The 19,680-nt window shown below is 59.3% G+C and overlaps 2 protein-coding genes across 4 annotated transcripts; both read left to right on the plus strand.

Annotated features, from left to right (window-relative positions):
- The first annotated feature begins 2,048 nt into the window (after positions 1-2,048).
- Positions 2,049-6,433, plus strand: TSPAN33 (tetraspanin 33). Of its 3 annotated transcripts, none has more exons than XM_051773738.1 (8): positions 2,049-2,239; positions 3,884-3,941; positions 4,064-4,191; positions 4,277-4,351; positions 4,436-4,531; positions 4,784-4,912; positions 5,355-5,516; positions 5,970-6,433. In XM_051773738.1, the coding sequence occupies exons 1-8, from the start codon at positions 2,135-2,137 to the stop codon at positions 6,069-6,071; spliced, it is 855 nt and encodes a 284-aa protein (XP_051629698.1). In that variant the 5' UTR covers positions 2,049-2,134; the 3' UTR covers positions 6,072-6,433. The 3 variants fall into 3 exon arrangements, with proteins under 3 accessions (XP_051629698.1, XP_051629699.1, XP_051629701.1); XM_051773739.1 differs by having other exon boundaries at positions 4,313-4,351; XM_051773741.1 differs by having other exon boundaries at positions 2,092-2,205.
- A 3,348-nt stretch (positions 6,434-9,781) lies between these two features.
- Positions 9,782-17,924, plus strand: SMO (smoothened, frizzled class receptor). Its single transcript, XM_051773654.1, has 12 exons — positions 9,782-10,129; positions 12,839-13,044; positions 13,631-13,840; positions 13,921-14,093; positions 14,257-14,476; positions 14,568-14,691; positions 14,775-14,867; positions 15,052-15,160; positions 15,342-15,527; positions 15,859-16,007; positions 16,093-16,227; positions 16,376-17,924. Exons 1-12 carry the CDS (start codon positions 9,898-9,900, stop codon positions 16,897-16,899), a joined length of 2,361 nt encoding a protein of 786 aa, XP_051629614.1. The 5' UTR covers positions 9,782-9,897; the 3' UTR covers positions 16,900-17,924.
- Positions 17,925-19,680: the final 1,756 nt, after the last annotated feature.

The following is a 19,680-nucleotide window of genomic DNA, read 5'->3' on the forward strand; positions in this document are numbered from 1 at the left end:
GGGGGGGTACGGGCATGGATGAGGGTCCTGGAGTGGGGATCCCTGTGCAGGGATAGGGTGTGGGTGTCCCCGGGAAGGATGGGATATGGGGGTGCAAGGGGGGTCCCGCTTCAGAGGTGGTGTGTGGGGGTCCCTGGGAAGTGTCCCCTTGCAGGGATAGGTGTGAGAGTCTGAGGGGGTCCCCGTGCAGGGATGGGGTGTGGGTGTCCCGGGAGGGTCCCCATGCAGGGATGGAGTGTGGGGTGTCCCGGGGGGTCCCCATACATGCCCACCCTCGCACGGCCGCTGTGGGGTGCGGCCAAAGGCTGGGAGGGGTGGCCCCGCCCCACACACGCTCCTCCCACACCCAGAGCGGGAGCTGGGGGGAATTTGGGACTCCGCGGGGCTTTCCCGGCTGCTGTTCAGCCCTTCCTCCTCTTCCTCTTCTTCCTCCTCCACCTGGCGGTCACTGCGGCTCAGAGCGGGGGTCTCAGAGCCTCCCTTCTCCCTCCTTCCCTGCACGCCCTCCTGCTCATCCCTGCCCCCGTCCCATCCCCATCCCATCCCATCCTGGATTATTAATCTGAACACAAATCTCACATCCGATGGGTGAACGTGTAGATCTGTTGGGAGACAAGTGGATGGACAGCTAGATCTGATGGGTGGAATCCTGGATCTGATTGGAGACACATAGATCTGATGGATGGGCACATAAATCTGATGAATGGACACCTGGATCTTTTGGAAAACGCATAGATCTGGTGGGAGGACACATAAATCTGATGGATGGACACCTGGATCTTTTGGGAAACACATAGATCTGGTGGGTGGATGGTCTGATGGATGAACATACAGATCTGACAGGAGGAAGTGCATCCTTCATCTTCATTGCTGGGGCAGAAGCACTTCTGTGGGGACCAGGTAAGGTTCAACCCCACCAAGATCTCATGTGCTGCCTGAGGGGACTCTCTGGAGACCCACCAGCATCAACCACAGCGTTCCTGGGGGTCATGGGGGCTTCTTCCAGCAGCATCCAAAGGAAATGCCTGCTTGGGCAGTGGGATCTGGGGCTGGATGGTGGCTCTTTGGTGGCACCTTGGTGACCCTAAAAGCACGAAGGGGGTTTTTGGTTTTGGTTCCTCTGTCTGAAGAAGCTTCCTCCAGGAAGGGTTGTGCCAGCACCAGCAGCTGCTTCCTGGGGATTTCCAGCCGTGATGAGCCCTGGAGGAGAAGAAAAGACAAGCCCTCAAAGAGAAATAATATAAAATGGAGTAATAATAATAATAAATTAACTAGTAACTGCGGTATGGTGCTTCCCCCAAGCAAAGGGACCTCGTGCCACAGTGATGGGACAAGGTGACAGCTCTTGTCTCTGCCCACACCAGCCAAGAAAACTGAAATGTGATGCAAAAAAATAGGGCAAAACCCAGCAAAAAAAAAATGGGATTTGAGGGTTGGATCCTGTCTGGAAAGGGACCCACTGCTTCCTTGCATCCCGTGATCCACCCAAGCTTCCCAGTTTTAGTAGCAGAGAGGAGATTTGATGGGTTTGGGGCTCCCATTTCCCCGTGTCAGAGAGGTCACCGGGGATGCAGTGTCAGCACTGAAGGTTTTTGGGCTGATTTCAGCAAATTTATATCGAAGCCTCACCCATGTCCTTTCCTAAAAACCCCGCATCACCTCAGCTGGTCAACGCTTAGGGGCGAGGGCTCTCCCGCGTCCCTCCGAGGGAGAGAGAAATCAACGATTAATTTCAATTACAGCGGCGCAATTCCGCAATCCCCCTCCCCGTCCGGGATCCTCCTTGGCAGAGGTCGCACAGTGTGGGCAGTTTCGGGGCGGCGGGATGATCCCGGCGGGATCGGGATCGGGATCGGGATCGGGATCGGGATCGGGATCGGGATCGGGATCGGGATCGGGATCGGGCCCGGGCTGCGCTGGCCCCTTAAGGCGCGGACAGGTGCGGCGGGGCTGAGTGACGGGGCGGACAACCAATGGGGAGGCAGAGGGCGGGCGGACGGGCCAATGAGCGGGCGGGAAGGGGAGGGGGCGGGGCGTGGGCCGGCGGCTCCCGCGGCGGGGCCGAAGCGGGGCCGGAGCCGGAGGGGACGGGGACGGATTGGTCCCGCTCGGCCCCGTTCGGCCCCGCTCGGCCATGGCGAGGCGGGCGGCGGCCCCCGCCAGGCCCCTGGGGGATGATTTCTCCTTCGTGAGCCCGGTGGTGAAGTACGTGCTCTTCTTCTTCAACCTGCTCTTCTGGGTGAGTGCGGGGTGGGGGGGAACAGCAGGACCTTGGAACTGTCCCCACCCCATGGCCCCTATTGGGACACCCCATCCCCAGGACCCCACCCTGACCACCCATTCCCGAGGGACCCCCGGGCACTGGGGCTGTCCCCATTCCTGGACCTAATTGGGACCACCTCATCCCCAGAGACCCCTGAATCCCCCCCATCCCCGGGAACTCACCGTGACCCCCCACTCCCGAGGGACTCCGGGACCCCGGGGCTGTCCCCATCCCTGGCCCCTATTGAGATACCTCATTCCCAGGGACCTACCAGGGACCCCATTCCTGAGGGACTGAGAGACCCTGGGGCTGTCCCCATCCCTGAACCCCACTGGGACCCCCCCCCATCCCCAGGAACCCACCGTGACCCCCCATTCCCGAGGCACTCCCGGCCCCTGGAACTGTGCCCACTCCTGGACCCTACTGGGATCCCTCATCCCCAGGGACCCACTGGGACACCCCGTCTCCAGGACCCCATTGGAGGCCCCTGGGACCTGCCCCATCCCTGGACCTAACTGGGACACCCCCCCTCATCCCCAAGATCCCCACACCTCCCCCCATCCTCAGGACCCCACTGGGAACTCCTGACTCTGGGGCTGTCCCCATCCCTGAACCCCATGGGGAGCCACTATCCTTGGGATCCCCGGACTCTCCCTGTCCCTGGTACCCCCACTGTGACCCCCCCATTCCCGAGGGACCCCCAGCCCCTGGGACTGTCCCCACCCCGGGACCCCACTGGGACCCCCATCCCCGGGATCCCATTGGAGCCCCTCCATCCCTGGGACCCCATCAAGGACCCCCTCAGACCCTGGGACTGTCCCCACCTCCAGGACACCACTGGGACCCCCACACGACCCCAACCCCAGGACCCCACTGGGACATCCCCTTATTGCTGGGAGGTGGAGGATTCCCACATTTCCAGAGGGGTTTGGGGGTCTTTTGGGCCCCCACCATCTCCCCGGGACCCATTCTGGCCCCAGCCCACCCAGGGGACACTTCACGTGTGGAAGTCACATGGTTTTCCGTGTTTTGAGGCTTTTGTGCTTTTTTTCTAATATTTTTGAAGTTCTTTTATGTTTTAAGGATTTTTTTAACGTTTTGAGAATTTTTTTGTGCTGTGGTTTGGTTTTTTTTTTTTTAAGTTTTGGGGACTCTTTTGCTGCTTGGGGGGATTTTTTTTTTGTTTGCTTGTTTGTTTTGGGGGGCCTTTTTGTTCCTGCTTTCGCGGGGTGTTTTTTGGAGGGTGGTGTTTTTTTCGGGGGTTTTTTTCCGTGTTCGCAGTCGTGTTTTTGAGGAAGTTTCTCGCTGCCGATAAACCAAGTCCCTCTGTCCAGTCACCCGTAGCACAACAGGGCTGGTGTGGACAGAGGTGGCCTCCCAGGGGGTGGGGACAGAGGTGGCCGCCCAGGGGGTGGGGACAGGTGTGACCTCCGAGGGGGTGGGGACGTGGTGGGCACCGTGTCCATCTGTGGGTGACGAGGGGAAACTGAGGCAGCAGGTCCAGCTCTGGTTCCCCATTTGCAGCCCTGACTCTGGGGGGGCTTCAGCCGGGCCCCCGGGTGTGGGATGGGGGTGGTGGTGCCCGGGGGGGCTCACAAACCCCCCCATCCCGCTCTGCAGATGATCTCCATGGTGATGGTGGCCGTGGGGGTCTACGCCCGGCTGCTGAAACACGCAGGTGAGGTTGGGGGGCTACTTACCCGGGGCTGATCCCGAGCCAGCACCACAATGGGGGCTGCCCCATCCCTGGGGGACCCCGGGGGCTCTGTGGGGGCTGCCAGTGACAGCTCCTCACAACAGAGGCAGCCATGGCCTGCCTGGCAGTGGACCCCGCCATCCTCCTCATCGTGGTCGGCGTCCTCACCTTCCTCATCACCTTCTGCGGCTGCGTCGGCTCCTTGCGGGAGAACATCTGCCTGCTGCAGACGGTGAGGCCCTCCTGGGGGACCCTCCTGGGGGCATCTCGGCGTCTCTCCCCTGCTCCCCTCGCCGTCACGCTCCTCTCTCCCGCAGTTCTCCGCCTGCCTGACCGTCGTGTTCCTCCTGCAGCTGGCGGCCGGCGTGCTGGGCTTCGTCTTCTCCGACAGGGTACAGTGGGGGGAGCAGAGGGAGGGCTGGGTGACCCCAGTCCTGTCCTGCTGGGTGACAACCCCGCTGGCGTCCCCCCTGCAGGCGCGAGGGAAGGTCAGCGAGATCATCAACGGGGCCATCGTGCACTACCGGGACGACCTGGACCTGCAGAACCTCATCGACTTCGGGCAGAAGGAGGTGAGGGGGCTCTGGGGTTTTCCTCTGACAAACGTGTCCCCACTCCTGGGTCAGGCTTAAATCCGTGGGGTGCTGCAGGCTGGGGACGGCTGGTGGCTTCTCCGTGAGGATTTGATGTTCATGGTGATGCTGTTCCGGCAGGCTGGGGAGAGCAGGAGGAAAAGGGGGTGGGGGGAAAGAAACACCCCTCGGTGTTCTGTCCCCCCCGACACTGTCCCTGTCCCTGCTGAGCGCTCCATGCCCTTCCCACAGTTCAGCTGCTGCGGGGGCGTGTCCTACAAGGACTGGTCCCAGAACATGTACTTCAACTGCACCGCCACCAACCCCAGCCGGGAGCGCTGCTCCGTCCCCTTCTCCTGCTGCCTGCACGACGCCAACCAGGTGAGTCCTGGGGGAACTCGGGTGGCCTCGGGGGACGCCCCCACTCAGTGCCTCTTCCCCCATCCCTTGGGGCTGCGCTGAGCCTGGGGCCCCCTCCCAGGGAGAGGGAAGACACTGATGGCAATGTATGGACCCCCATCCTGCCCTCTGGGTTTGGGTCCCCCATTCCACTCTCCGGGTCTGGGGACTCCCAGGTGAGGTTACTGTGATGAGGTGGTGGTGAATTCCCCCCCGCTGCCCCCAGGGATTGTCCCTTTTTGGAGCTGGGAGTGTTTAGGGGGCCCAGCTCTGGAGGGATGGGGTGGGAACACCTGAGGAAGGGACACCCCGCTTGACACTAAGGTGAGGGCAGAGCTCCTGGTCACCCCACAGCTGCCCCCCAAGAGCAGGGACCCCGGTGTGAGCTGTCCCCAACCCCTCTGTGCCCTGTCCTCCCTCCCAGACCGTCATCAACACCATGTGTGGCCACGGGATGCAGGACAAGGGCTACCTGGAGGCCAGTGCCTTCATCTACACCAACGGCTGCATCGACAAGCTGGTCAACTGGATCCACAGCAACCTGTTCCTGCTGGGGGGCATCACCCTGGGGCTGGCCCTCCCCCAGGTACAGGGGTCCCCAGGGACTGGGGGGGAGAAGGGTCTGTCCCACAGCTCCACTTTGTGCTCCATCTCATTTGGGAATTGCCTTAAGGATGTGGTTAATCCCAGGGGGATGTCCAAGCAGGATTTTGGGTGAGGGAACAGTGCAAATGTTGGGCACAGGGGGCACAGGGGTGACAGTGCCTGGTGTCCCTCAGCACCTCCCTCTCATGTTCCTCTTTTTCTCTCTCTCTCCTTCCTCTTTTTCTCTCTCTCCCCTTCTCCTTTCTCTCTCTTTCCCCTTCCTCTTCTCTTTTCCATCTCTCCTTCCTCTCCCCCTTCCCCTTCTTCTCTCCCTTCCCCTTCCTCTTCCCCTCCCCTCCTTCTTCCCCTCCCTCTCTCTTTGCCCTTCCCCTTCCTTCTCTCTCCTCCTCCTCTCCCTCCTCTTTCCCCTCTCCCTCTCCTCCCTCCTCTCCAGCTGGTGGGCATCATCCTGGCTCAGCTCCTCATCAACCAGATCCGAGACCAGATCAAGCTGCAGCTCTACAACCAGCAGCACCGGGCAGACCCCTGGTACTGAGCCAGCGTCCATCCGTCCCACGGCACAGCGGCGGCTCCCGGCACCTCAACAGCCGTTTTCCCAACCCCGGATCCATGGGAAGAGCTGAGGGGGCTTTGCTGGAGAAGAGGGAGGTAGGAGCAGGCTGTAGATCCGTGGTGGCCGCTGTGCTGCGGAGAGGGACGCGCAGGGACACTGGAGACTTGGTGCCTTTGGCAGCCGGTGCCGGGCTCAGCCGGGACGTGCCGAGCTGCTGTGCCCTGTTTTGGGGCCTGACCCAGCCCCAGAACCACTGTCTGTCTGTCTGTCCTGCTGGGGCACAGGTCGTGCACAAAGGGTTTGCACTGGGATGTGCTTCCCATCTCTCTGTGTGCTGGAGATGGGCATTTGTCTGTCTGTCTGTCTGTCCACGCACCGAGCTGCCTTCGCCCAAGTTGGGCTCCAGAACTGGGGACATTCCCACCATCGCCAGGTGCCACCAACCCTGTCGGCTCCATCTCAGTGTCCTGGACAGGGCTGGGAGCAGGAGCCATTGGCACAGGAGGGCTGAGCCATGGGTGCTTCCTCAGCTGAGGGCGGAGGTCCTGTCTGTGCTTGGGGTGCTGGGCCCCTCCATAGGGTGCTGGGCCCCTCCACAGGGTGCTGGGCCCTCCACAGGGAGCTGGGCCCCTCCACAGGGAGCTGGGCCCCTCTATAGGGTGCTGAGCCCCTCCACAGGGAGCTGGGCCCCTCTATAGGGTGCTGAGCCCCTCCACAGGGTGCTGAGCCCCTCCACAGGGAGCTGGGCCACTCCATAGGGTGCTGGGCCCCTCCACAGGGAGCTGGGCCCCTCCATAGGGAGCTGGGCCCCTCCACAGGGTGCTGGGCCCCTCCACAGGGTGCTGGGCCCCTCCGTAGGGTGCTGAGCCCCTCCACAGGGTGCTGAGCCCCTCCACAGGGTGCTGGGCCCCTCCACAGTGTGCTGAGCCCCTCCATAGGGTGCTGAGCCCTCCACAGGGAGCTGGGCCCCTCTATAGGGTGCTGGGCCCCTCCACAGGGTGCTGGGCCTTCCACAGGGTGCTGAGCCCCTCTATACGGAGCTGGGTCCCTCCACAGGGAGCTGGGCCCCTCCATAGAGTGCTGAGCCCCTCTATAGGGTGCTGAGCCCCTCCACAGGGTGCTGGGCCCCTCTATAGGGTGCTGAGCCCCTCCACAGGGAGCTGGGTCCCTCCACAGGGAGCTGGGCCCTCCACAGGGTGCTGGGCCCCTCCGTAGGGTGCTGGGCCCCTCTATAGGGTGCTGAGCCCCTCCACAGGGAGCTTGGCCCTCCACAGGGTGCTGAGCCCTCCACAGGGAGCTGAGCCCCTCCATAGGGAGCTGGGCCCCGCCTGGAGTCAGTGCCAGGCTGTGAAGTTCTCTTGGCTTTCATGGAGAATAAAGAGACGAGTCCGGACGCTCCGATCCGTGCGGGGCTGCGCGGGGGCTGCTGGATCCCGGGGGGTGGGACACCCTGGATGGGGACAGGGGGAGGACACCCCCATCCCGTGCCCTTATCCCGTGCCATATCCCGCACCTCCCTCCCCAAACGAGGGAAGGGGAAGGAGGCGAGGGGTAGCAGAGCCTGCGGGAAGCGGAGCAGCGGCTCCACCTCGGCCCCGCCGCCGCCGCGTTCCGGAGCTGTCGCAAACCGTGGGTGGAGTTTTTTGGGATTTTTTTCTTTCTTTCTTTTTTTTTTTTTTCCCCACTTCTAATTTTCCCTTCTGCTCAGGCTGGGTGGTCCCTCCCGCGGAGGGAGTCGGGATGCGGCCCAGCTCCAGCTCTTTGTGTGCGGCCGGGAGGCACCGGCGGCTCTCCCAAAAGAAAAAAACACCAACCCCGTTCTCCTCCCCAAAAATCCGCCTCGTCCCCCCGCCAAAAGGGGGGTTGTTACCCAAAAAAAACCCCATTTCTCCCCCCAAAAGCGATTGTTCCTCTGAGGAACGACACCTCCCCATGAAAAAAAAAAAAGTGATTTCTCCCCCCTCAAAAGTTAGTTTTCTCCTCAAAACTTCCCCCCCCAAAGAGCTAATTCTCCCCCAAAAAGCGAGTTTATTCCAAAAAGTAGCTGCTCTCCAAAGAACTGGCTTATCACCCCCAAAAAACTATCTTTTCTCCCCCTCAAAAACAGAGTCTTTTCTCCCCTCCAAAACCCCTGTCTTTTCTTGCCAAAAAGTAACTTTTCTCCCCAGAAAGCAACTTTTCTTCCCCCAAAAGGGACTTCTGTCCCCAAAAAGTGACTTTTTCTCTCTTAAAAGGTGTCTTTTGTCACCCCCAAAGTGACTTCACCCCCCAAAAGAAGTAACTTTCCCCTAAATAAAGGAACTTTCCTCTGCAAAAATCGACTTTATTCCCCCCAAAACCTGTTTTGTCTCCTAAAAGTGACTTTTACCCCAAAAATGTAGCTTTGCCATCAAACAAGTAACTTTTCTCCTCAAAAAAAGTGGCTTTTGTTCCCTAAAAGTGACTTTTACCCCCCAAAAAAGTAACTTTTCTCCCCCCAGAAGTGACTGTTGTTCCCAGAAAACTTTTTTTCCTCCAAAAGAGACTTTTATCCCCAAATGGAAACTTTTCTCTCCTGGTCAAGTGACTTTTTTCCCTCAAAACCCAACTTTTCTCCTCCCAAAAGAGAACTCACAAGAAGGAACACTTTCCTCACTTTTTAGTGACTTTTTCCTCACAAAAAGTGACTTTTTCCTCACAAGAAGGAACTTTTTTCTTCCATGAAGGAACTTTTCCTTCCAAAAAGTAACTTTTTCCTCCCCCAAAGTGACTTCCCTTTACAAAACCCCCAACTTTTCCCTCACTTTTTACCGACTTTTTCCTCACAGATAGGAACTTTTTCCTCACAAAAGGGAACGTTTTCCTTACAAAAAGGAACCATTTCCTCACAGAAGCGATTACTTCCACACACAAAAAGTGAACTTTTTAAACTCACAAAACTGACTTTTCCCTCGCAAAAAGTAAGGTTTTCCTCACAAAAGTGACTTTTTCCTCAAAAGGAACAACCTTTTCCTCATACAAAGGGGGACTTTTTCTTCACAAAAATTGCGTTTTCCCTACACAAGTGTGAACTTTTTCCTCACAAAAAGGAACTTTTTCCTCCCCTGAGTCTTCCCTGACAAAAAAAAAGTGACTTTTTCCCGACAAAAAGCGATTTTTCTCCTCACAAAAGCGAACTTTTCCCTCACATTCACCTCACTTTTTTCCTCACGTAAAAAAAAGGGGACTTTCTCTTCACATAAAAAACCCGCAGTTTCTCCTCCGCGAAAGCGACTTTTTTTCCTGCCAGAAAGGAACTTTTCCCTCGCCCTAAGCCCGCTTTTCCTCCCCCAAAACCCGCTTTCCCCCTGCTTTTTTTTTTTTTCCCCTCCTCGAGCGTGACTTTTTCCCCCTCGCGAAATGGAACTTTCTCCTCGCCTGAGCGACTTTTCCCTCACGATAAAACAACAACAACAACAACAAAAAAACCAACAACAACAACAACAAAAAAAAAAAAAACGACCGCGGCTTTTCCCTCGCCCTGAGCGACTTTTCGTCCCGAAGAGACTTTCCCCTCAGCTCCCCGCGACTTTTCGCTCACAAAGAGGCGCGTTTCCCCCGCGGAGCCCGCGGCTCTCCCCTCACGCTCAGCCCCCCGGCCCTCCCTCGCTCCCTCCCCTCACGGAGCCCGCCCCGGCGGGGGGCGCGGGCCGGGCCGGGCCTGGGGCGGGGGCCGAGGCGGGGCAGGAGCCGCGGGGCCGCTCCGCTCCGCTCCGCTCGCTGCCGGCCGGCCCAACAAAGGCCATGGCGGTTCGCTGCGGGCCGCCCTGAGCCCGGCCGTGCCCCCGGGATGCGGCGCTGGGCCCTGGCCCTGGCGCTGGCGCTGGCGCTGGGCGGGCGCTGCCCCGCGGCCCCCAACGCCTCGGCCGGGCCCCCGCGCTGCCGCCGCCCCGCGCCCTGCGAGCGGCTCCGCTTCGGCGCCTGCCTGGGCTCCGCGCTGCCCTACGCCGCCACCTCCACGCTGCTGGCCAACGACTCCGCCTCGCAGGAGGAGGCGCACGGAAAGCTCCTGCTCTGGTCCGGTACGGGACCGGCACCGGGACAGGCCCGGCGTGGCCCCGGCGGGGTGCGGGGCTGTGGGGCGGAGAGGGGGGGACGGGCACGGGGGATGTGGGATTTGGTTTGGGGGGTAGTGGGGAGGGGGGTGTTGGGGATGTTGAGGGGCTGGGGAGGGGTGAAGTGTAGAGGGGAGCGGTGTGGTGGGAGATGGGGGGGAGCAGTGTGGGAAACCGTGTAGGAGGGGAGTGGGAAGGGGAAGGGTAGAGAGGGGAGCAGTAGAGTGGGGGACAGGGGATGGGGGCAGTATAGGAAACTGTGTAGCAGGGGAGTGGGATGGGGACAGTATAGAAAACTGTGTAGATGGGGACAGTATAGAAAACTGTAGCAGGGGAGTAGGATGGGGACAGTATAGGAAACTGTAGGAGGGGAGTGGGGATGGGGACAGTATAGGAAACTGTACATCAGGGGCCTGGGGATGGGAACAGTGTAGGAAACTGTGTAGCAGGGGAGTGGGGATGGGGACAGTATAGGAAACTGTATAGGAGGGGAAAGGGAATGGGGCCAGTATAGGAAACTGTAGGAGGGGAGTGGGGATGGGAACAGTAGAGAGGGGAGCAGTAGAATGGGGGACAGGGGATGAGTACTATGTAGGAGACTGTATAGGAGGGGAGTGGGGATGGGGACAGTATAGGAAACTGTGTATCAGGGGCCTGGGGATGGGAACAGTGTAGGAAACTGTAGCAGGGGAGTGGAGATGGGGACAGTATAGGAAACTGTGTATCAGGGGCCTGGGGATGGGGACAGTGTAGGAAACTGTGTAGCAGGGGAGTGGGGATGGGGACATTATAGGAAACTGTGTAGGAGGGGAGTGGGGATGGGAACAGTGTAGAGAGGAGTGGTAGAATGGGGTACAGTGATGGGTAAGTGGGAGACAGGAGCTGGGTACAGTACAGAGGGGAGCAGGATAGTGAGGGACAGGGGATTGGTGCAGTAAAGAAAGCTGTATAGTAAGGACTGGAGATAGGTACAGTATAGAGGGGAGTGGTAGATTGGGGTACAGGGAATGGGTACAGTATAGAAAATTGTGTAGCAGGGGCCTGGGGATGGGTACAGAGTAGAAAACCATATCAGGGGACTGGGAGTGGGTACAGTGTAGAGGGGAGCAGTGTAGTGGGGGCCTGGGAATGGGTATGGTATAGAAGGGAGCAGAATAGTGGGGGACAGAGGACAGCTACAGTACAGATAAACTATAACAGGGGACTGGAGATGGGTACAGTATAGAGGGGAGGAGGAGAGGGGGGTACAGGGGATGGGTGCAGGATTGAAGGGAGCAGGATAGTGGGAACCTGGGGATGGGTGCAGCATAGAAAGCTGCATAGCAGGGGAGTGGGGATGGGTGAAGTGTAGAGGGGAAGAGTAGAGTGGGGCACAGGGGATGGGTGAGTATAGGGGGTGAGCAGGATAGCAGGGTGTTGGTGCAGTATAGGAAACTGTATTGCAGGAGAGTGGGGATGAGTGCTGTGTAGAGGGGGAGCAGGATAGTGGGGGACAGGGGGTAGGTGCAGTGTACAAAACTGTATATGCAGATGGGTACAGCAGAGAGGGGAGCATGGGGTACAGGGGATGGGGATGGTATAGAGGGGGAGCGGTGTAGCAGGGGCCCAGGGATAGGTACAGTATAAAAACTACAGGAGGGTCAGGTGATGGGGACAGTGGGGAGGGGGGCAGGGGAGTGGAGGCTCTGGGTGGGTGCAGAAAATGTGTAGCAGGGGGCAGGTACAGTATAGAGGGGAGCACAATAGGGATAGGGGATGGGGTCAGTATAGAAAGCTGTATAGCAGGGGAATGGGGATAGTTGCAGCACAGAGGGGAGCAGTAGGTTGGGGTACAGGAGATGAGTACAGTATAGGGGGGTGGGCACTATAGAAAGCTGTATAGTGAGGACTGAAGATGGGTACAGGAGAGGGGTATGGTATAGAGGAGGAACAGTATAGCATCACCCCAGGGATGGGTACACTATAGGAAACTCTACAGCAGGGGCCAGGGGATGGGTACATATAGAGGGGAGCAGTATAGGGAGAGATTGGGGATGGGTACATATAGAGGGGAGCAGTATAGGGAGAGATTGGGGATGGGTACAGTATAGAAAACTGTAGAGCAGGGGCCTGGGGATGGCTTCAGTGTAGAGGGGAGCAGTAGAGGGGTACAGGAGATGGGTACAGTGTAGGGGAGGAGCAATATAGTGGGAGTCTGAGGGGGGTACAGTATAGAGGAGAGCAGTATAGAGGGGGTCTGGGAATGGATACAGTACAGAAAACTGTATAGCAGAGGACTGGAGATGGGTACAGTATAGAGGGGAGTGGGGTACAGGGGATACAGTAGAGAGAGGAACAACGTAGTGGGAGACTGGGGATGAGTACAACAGAGGGGGCCAGGGTAAAGTGCAGAGGGGGAGCAGTATAGCAGGGGACAGGGGATGGGTGCAGTACAGAGGGAGCAGTGTAGCAGGACACCATGGATAGGTGCAGTACAGAGGGAGCAGTGTAGCAGGGCTGAGCCCCTGGTGGCACATGTGGCACCCCATAGGTGTTACAGACTATCCCAGTGCAGCAGTGCAGTGTGTGGGTGCTGGTGCTCCCCACCACCACCCCTGGGCTCTGCCCCTTCCCTGTGGGTGGGGGGATGGCAGGAGGTGGGTGTGCCCAGGGGGGGTGACAGCGCTGTCCCCGCAGGCCTGCGCAACGCCCCGCGCTGCTGGGACGTCATCCAGCCCCTGCTCTGCGCCGTCTACATGCCCAAGTGCGAGGATGGGCAGGTGGAGCTGCCCAGCCAGACCCTGTGCCAGGCCACCCGGGCGCCCTGCACCATCGTGGAGCGCGAGCGGGGCTGGCCCGACTTCCTCAAGTGCACGACCGACCGCTTCCCCGAGGGCTGCCCGGTACGACACGGGGGGCCCTGCCAGGCTGCCTCCTCACGGGGCAGCAGGGGAAAAAAACGTCACTTCTTGGGAAGGGAAGGTGGCTTTTGGGAGGAGAAAACGGTCAGGGTTGTTCAGCCTGCAGAAGAGAAGGCTCGAAGGAGATCTTGAGCCCCTTCCAGTGCTTAAAGGGGCTCCAAGAGAGCTGGAGAGGGACTTGGGACAAGGGATGGAGGGATAGGACACAGGGAATGGCTTCCCACTGCCAGAGGGCTGGGTAAGATGGGATATTGGGAAGGAATTCCTGGCTGGGAGGGTGGAGAGGCCCTGGCCCAGGTTGCCCAGAGCATGTGTGGCTGCCCTTGGATCCCTGGAAGTGTCCAAGGCCACATTGGACAGGGCTTGGAGCAACCTGTGGTAGTTAAAGGTGTCCCTACCCATGGCAGGGGAGTTGGGACCGGATGAGCTTTAAGGTCCCTTCCAACCCAAACCATTCCATGGTGATCCAATGAAACCCGGCTATCCCCTGCCCTCTGCTGAGGACTGATGTCCCCCTTCACCGTGGGGGTGTCTCCTCCTCCTCACGGCCCCGTTTCTCCTCCGGCAGAACGAGGTGCAGAACATCAAGTTCAACAGCTCGGGGCAGTGCGAGGCGCCGCTGGTGCGCACGGACAACCCCAAGAGCTGGTACGAGGACGTGGAGGGCTGTGGCATCCAGTGCCAGAACCCGCTGTTCACCGAGAAGGAGCACCGCGAGATGCACATCTACATCGCCGCCTTCAGCTCCGTCACCATCTTCTGCACCTTCTTCACCCTGGTGAGGCGCGGGGGGAGCGCGGGGAGGTGCCCCCGGAAGGGCACGGGGGCACCAAGCTGTGGCTCTCTCCGCCCCGCCAGGCCACCTTTGTCGCCGACTGGAGGAACTCCAACCGCTACCCCGCCGTCATCCTGTTCTACGTCAACGCCTGCTTCTTCGTGGGCAGCATCGGCTGGCTGGCACAGTTCATGGACGGCGCCCGCAACGAGATCGTGTGCCGGGCCGACGGCACCATGCGGCTGGGGGAGCCCACGTACGTGCCGCCTCCATCCCCACGTGCTGAGAGGTGTCCCTGACACCAAGGAGGGCTTCTTGGGGTTTGCTGGCCTCTTGGGAGCCGGGGGGATGAGACCCCCTTCCTCCTTGCTGTCCCCTCGTGGAGGTGGGTGACGTTTCTGTCTCGCCTGCCCCCCTAGGTCCAACGAGACGCTCTCCTGCGTCATCATCTTCGTCATCGTTTACTACTCGCTGATGTCGGGAGTCATCTGGTTCGTCATGCTGACCTACGCCTGGCACACCTCCTTCAAGGCCCTGGGCACCACCTACCAGCCGCTGCTGGGCAAGACCTCCTACTTCCACCTCATCACCTGGTCCATCCCCTTCGTCCTCACCGTGGCCATCCTGGCAGTGGCGCAGGTAACGGGGTCACCATCCCGCGACGGTTCCCTCACAGGGTGACGCCCACAGGGCCAGCTGACCCGCCTGTCCCTGTGCCCGTCCCTGCCAGGTGGATGGTGACTCTGTCAGTGGCATCTGTTTTGTGGGCTACAAGAACTACCGCTACCGAGCCGGCTTCGTCCTGGCGCCCATCGGGCTCGTCCTCATCGTGGGGGGCTATTTCCTCATCCAGGGTAGGTGTGGGCCCAACTCCCTGAAGGGGTGGGGGCACTGTGGGTGTCCCCCCCACCCTCATCCCCTCATCCCTCCACCGCAGGGGTCATGACGCTCTTCTCCATCAAGAGCAACCACCCCGGGCTGCTGAGCGAGAAGGCGGCCAGCAAGATCAACGAGACCATGCTGCGCCTGGGTAAGGGGGTCCATTGGCACCATTCCCATGGGAACTGGGGCGGGAACTGAAGTCAGACAGCCCTTTCCAAGGGGTAGTGGCAATGGAGACAAAGATGCAGTGATGTGACACAGCCCCAGTGCAGCGTCCTTGCCCTGGTGTCGCTGGGGTTTGGCGACAACGGAATGTCCCACTTCTCTTCCAGGCATCTTTGGCTTCTTGGCCTTTGGCTTCGTCTTCATCACCTTTGGCTGCCACTTCTACGACTTCTTCAACCAGGCGGAGTGGGAGCGCAGCTTTCGGGAATACGTCCTGTGAGTGGGACGGGGATGGAGGGCGAGGGGGACACCGGTGGCATCCCAGCACCTCACACTGCTGAGTGGAGGTCCCCGTGTCCCCCACCGGTGCTGCCACCACATCTCCACCCTGCAGAGCTGTGGGGGGTCGCTGGTGTCCCCCCTCCTCACAGCCGGTGTCCCATGTCTGTCCCCTCAGGTGCGAGGCCAACGTGACCATCGCCACGCAGACCAACAAGCCCATCCCGGACTGTGAGATCAAGAACCGGCCGAGCCTGCTGGTGGAGAAGATCAACCTCTTCGCCATGTTTGGCACCGGCGTCTCCATGAGCACCTGGGTCTGGACCAAGGCCACCCTGCTCATCTGGAAGCGCACCTGGTGCAGGTGGGACACCCTGAGGGTGTCACCCCAGCTTCGTGGGGCCCTTCCCGCCCCATCCAGCATCCTGAGATGTTGGAAGATGTCCCCAGATATTTGTCCCTCAGCTCAGTGAGTTGTGGGCTCAGCAGTGTAGGTATGGGGTGGCCTGTCCCCCTTGGCAGGTGTCTCACACCCTGTTCATGGGACACCTCCACCCCCAGGGGACCCATCCAGTGCATCCCCCAGACTGGTATCCCCGTCCAGAATGGGAGAGGGAGATGGGGAGGGTCCCTGTGCCCCTGGCTGTGACACCTGAGCCCCACCACACCCCTGCTCTGACCCTGCCTGTCCCCAGGCTGACGGGGCAGAGCGACGACCAGCCCAAGAGGATCAAGAAGAGCAAGATGATCGCCAAGGCCTTCTCCAAGCGCAAGGAGCTGCTGCGCGACCCGGGCCGGGAGCTGTCCTTCAGCATGCACACCGTGTCACACGACGGCCCCGTGGGTACGTGCCCGTGGGAGGGGACTGTCCCAGCAGCCCCCCGGGGTCCCCAGTGCCCCCCTTTGACCAGACCCCCCTGTCATTGCAGCCGGTTTAGCCTTCGACATCAACGAGCCGTCGGCTGACGTGTCCTCGGCCTGGGCCCAGCACGTCACCAAGATGGTGGCCAGGAGAGGGGCCATCCTGCCCCAGGACGTCTCCGTGACGCCCATGGCAACGCCTGGCAAGTTCCACGTGGGGAATTTCAGGGGGAACGAGCCGGGCTGAGGGGTGCTGGGGATGTGCAGGGAGGCAGAGCGGGGGGCTGGGGCTGGTGGGGGGTACAGGGCAGGACGTGGCCGCTCTCACCTGCCCACTCCCACGTCCCGCAGTGCCACCGGAGGAGAGGGCCAACCTCTGGATCGTGGAAGCCGACGTCTCCCCCGAGCTGCAGAAGCGCAGCGGCCGCAAGAAGAAGCGGAGGAAGAAGAAGAAGGAGGTGGACCCAGGCCCCGAGCGCTGCCTGGGGGGCTCCACGGCCCCCCTGGCCCCCAGCACCGTCCCTCGCCTGCCCCGCCTGCCCCCCCAGCCCTGCCTGGTGGCCTTTGCCCCCGATGTCCTCCCGGGGCTCCCGCCCGGCCGGCCCGACGCCGCCTTCTCCGGGGTGCCGTGGGGTGGGCACCGCAGAGCCAACGTCTTCCACCTCGTCAGCAACCCCTTCTGCCCCGAGAGCGGGTCCCTGGAGGAGGAGAGCCCCGGGCCCAGCCCCGGGCACTGGCAGCACAACGGGGGTCCACTCTGGGCCCCCAACCCCGGGGGGCCGAGGACTCAGGGCCGCCGGGCCGGGCTGGCCCCCATCCACTCCCGGACCAACCTGGTGGACGCGGAGCTGCTGGACCCCGACTCGGACTTCTGAACCCATCAGGGTGCTGTGAGGGGATGGGGACACCTGGGGTGAGACCCCAAGGCTCGGCCAGCACTGGCAGCCTGTGAGGGGACACCAGAACACACCTCATCCCACCAGGATCCATCCCGACAGCCCGGCACGGCCGAATTGTCCCATCAGAGCAGGCATTTCTCCCTCCATCACCCAGACTTGATGCACACCCCAGCCCAGCAAGAAAGGTTTTGGGGTTCCCTCCAGCATCACTGCAAGAAGAGAAATGGGCTGTCAGTGGAACAACCCCCCCAGGTCCTGCAGGGATTTAAGGACAACGGGGACACTCCCTTTGCAGGGGACCAGCGGGACCAGCGGCGGGCGAACGTAGATCAGGGTAGATTTTGGGGTGCTTTGTCCCACAGCTCTGCCCCACCCACAGCTAGAGGTACGTAGAGCTCACAGACACTTGTGCCAATAGGGATTTTTGTGTTACATTTCTTATTTTTTGCTCTTTGTACGGGACGCCGGGCACGGCTCCGCTTGGGCGCTGCAGCCGGGAGCGGGGTGAGCCCAGTCACGGGGCGACAGCAGCATCATCCCTGGGGTGCACCCCTTCTTCTGGGCCCACCCCTCTTCCTTCAGGGGTCCCAAAGTGCCTTCCAGCTTCCCAGAGAGCTGAGCCAGACCCAAAGCAGAGAGGGTTGGTGGGATGGGAGATGGGAAGCGCCTTGGGGTGCACGGGCGCTCCCCGAGCCACGGTGCAAAAAACTCCCCCAAAAAACTTTGAAACCTCGGGGTCACCAACCCCCTGAGCAAACTTTTTTATTATTTTTTTAAGAACCCCCTTCCCAAATTACAGGGAACCTGGCTGAGCCCCGAGGCAGGAGGACTCCGGTCCCTGCTGGTGTTTGTATCTGCCTGTTATCCCTGTTCCTGTTTTTATCAGATCCCGGTAGGCTCCTGGTTTTGTTGCTATCCCAGTGACCTCCACGGGTTCATTTTTGCTGTGTAAAGGAAAACCCTCCTGTATCAGTATTAAATTTACCAAGTTTTCATTCCCAGTGGCTGCCTTGGGCTCTTTGAGGAGGGATCAGTGCGGGAAAACATCGGGGTGGGGGCTTGTCTTGTGTCCTAAAAAACCTCCAACTACTTTAAAAATTGCTAAAAGCTGCTTTAAGCTGCTTTAAAGTGCTTAAAACTGCTTTAAAGTGCCTTAAGAACTGCTTTAAAGTGCTCTGAACCCCCCGTTTCACCAGCACAAGGCAGGGGTGAGGGGCTGGAAATGCCTGTGGGTGCCACGGGGAGATTTTTGGAGGCACTGGCCGGGCTCTGGCAGCAAAGTGGGAGCTCTGGGAGGGCCCTTTGCCAGCAGGTGGCACTACGGGCTTAAATATCCCCAAAAACCACTTTTGGGGGGCTGCTGGGTGCCTTGGTGGGGGTCCCACAAGGGCATCTGATCTTTCCCATGGTGCTGGGTGGATGGTGCTTTTTTGGGATAAATGCTGCTTTGGCAAAATATCTCTTTTTGTTTCACTTGGGAATGATGCAGCCAAGTGCTGGGTTATCCCAGAGCCCAGACCCTGAAATTTGGGTGGAATTGGTCAGTGAAAGTGGCATTTTTCCGTTGTTTTTTGGAGAGCAGGATGGGCTCACTCTGCTCCAGAGTAAAGGCTGGGTTGTCCAGGGTGAAACAAAATGTTTATCTATCTTTTAATTTTTTTGGCCTTTTTTTCTCTCTTTATATATACCTATATTTTATTTTTGTGGGCTTTTTTTTTGTCTCCTTTTATGTATTTCATTTCTGTAGGTTTTCTATTCCTAAATGATTTGCCACTTTGAACCAAAAAGCTACAGTTCTTAATTTTGGAAACAGCAGGAGATGTCGTGACACTGCCACATCCCCTCTTTTTTTCCCTCCCCTAAAAAAAAAGCCACCTCAGTTTGGCACACAGGGACAAAGCAGTGAGTTTTTAAGGAAGGAGAGAGCATTTATCCTGGGAAACACCCCATATTCCTCACTGGAGGCTTGGAAGGTGGAAGCAGCGTGGAAAGATTGGGAGCAGTCACCAAACCTCACTATTTAAATAGTGATGATTTAAATAATGATGGTTAAAAGGGATGAAACACCACCCACCACGGGACAAATTCAGCCCAGTTCCTGATTCCTGCTTTTCCCTGGGAGCACTGAGCACCCACACCCAAAAGCAGCTGGTGCTCGTGGTGGGGATGCTGCTCAGGCTCAGGTTTTGCAGGAGAATAAGGATAATTGGGAATAAAAATGAAGAACAAGGTGGTGGGGAGGTGCCTTTGCCTTCCCTTTCCCACCTTACTCCTGTCAGGGGACAGGGATGGGGAGCACAGACACTGCCATGGGTTTCCTGAGTGAAACCCCATCCAGGGAACCACCCTTTGGAGCAGGGAAAGCCCTTGTGGTCACCCACAATGGGATGTGGGACCAGGGAAGGGATGGGAGCCCCCCGGGGTGGCCGATCCAGGACAAGGCTGGATCACGTTTCCCTGAATTTTTCTGCAAGAGCATCATCTCCCTCCGACTCCTTCAGCATCAGTGGAGGTCCTGGCAAGTTTTAAGGAGCTGAGGGACAAATCTCCTCCCTTGGGTGACCCAGGTGTCACCCACTGGCTGCCAAAATCCAATTAATTTCTCTGGCTGTACCTCGAATATCCGTGGGGAAAAGCTCAAATGCTCCCGTGGGAAGTGCAGGAGATCAAACCACAGAGGGTCTCAGGTCTCCTCAGCACCCCCAGAGCTTTCACTGGGGCAAAGCAGGGAGAGTTCAAGAAATCTGGATGATATTC

This window comes from Manacus candei, unplaced genomic scaffold, assembly GCF_025592945.1.
Source record: "Manacus candei isolate 608988 ecotype Guabito, Panama unplaced genomic scaffold, ASM2559294v1 h1tg000174l, whole genome shotgun sequence".
NCBI lineage: Eukaryota > Metazoa > Chordata > Aves > Passeriformes > Pipridae > Manacus > Manacus candei.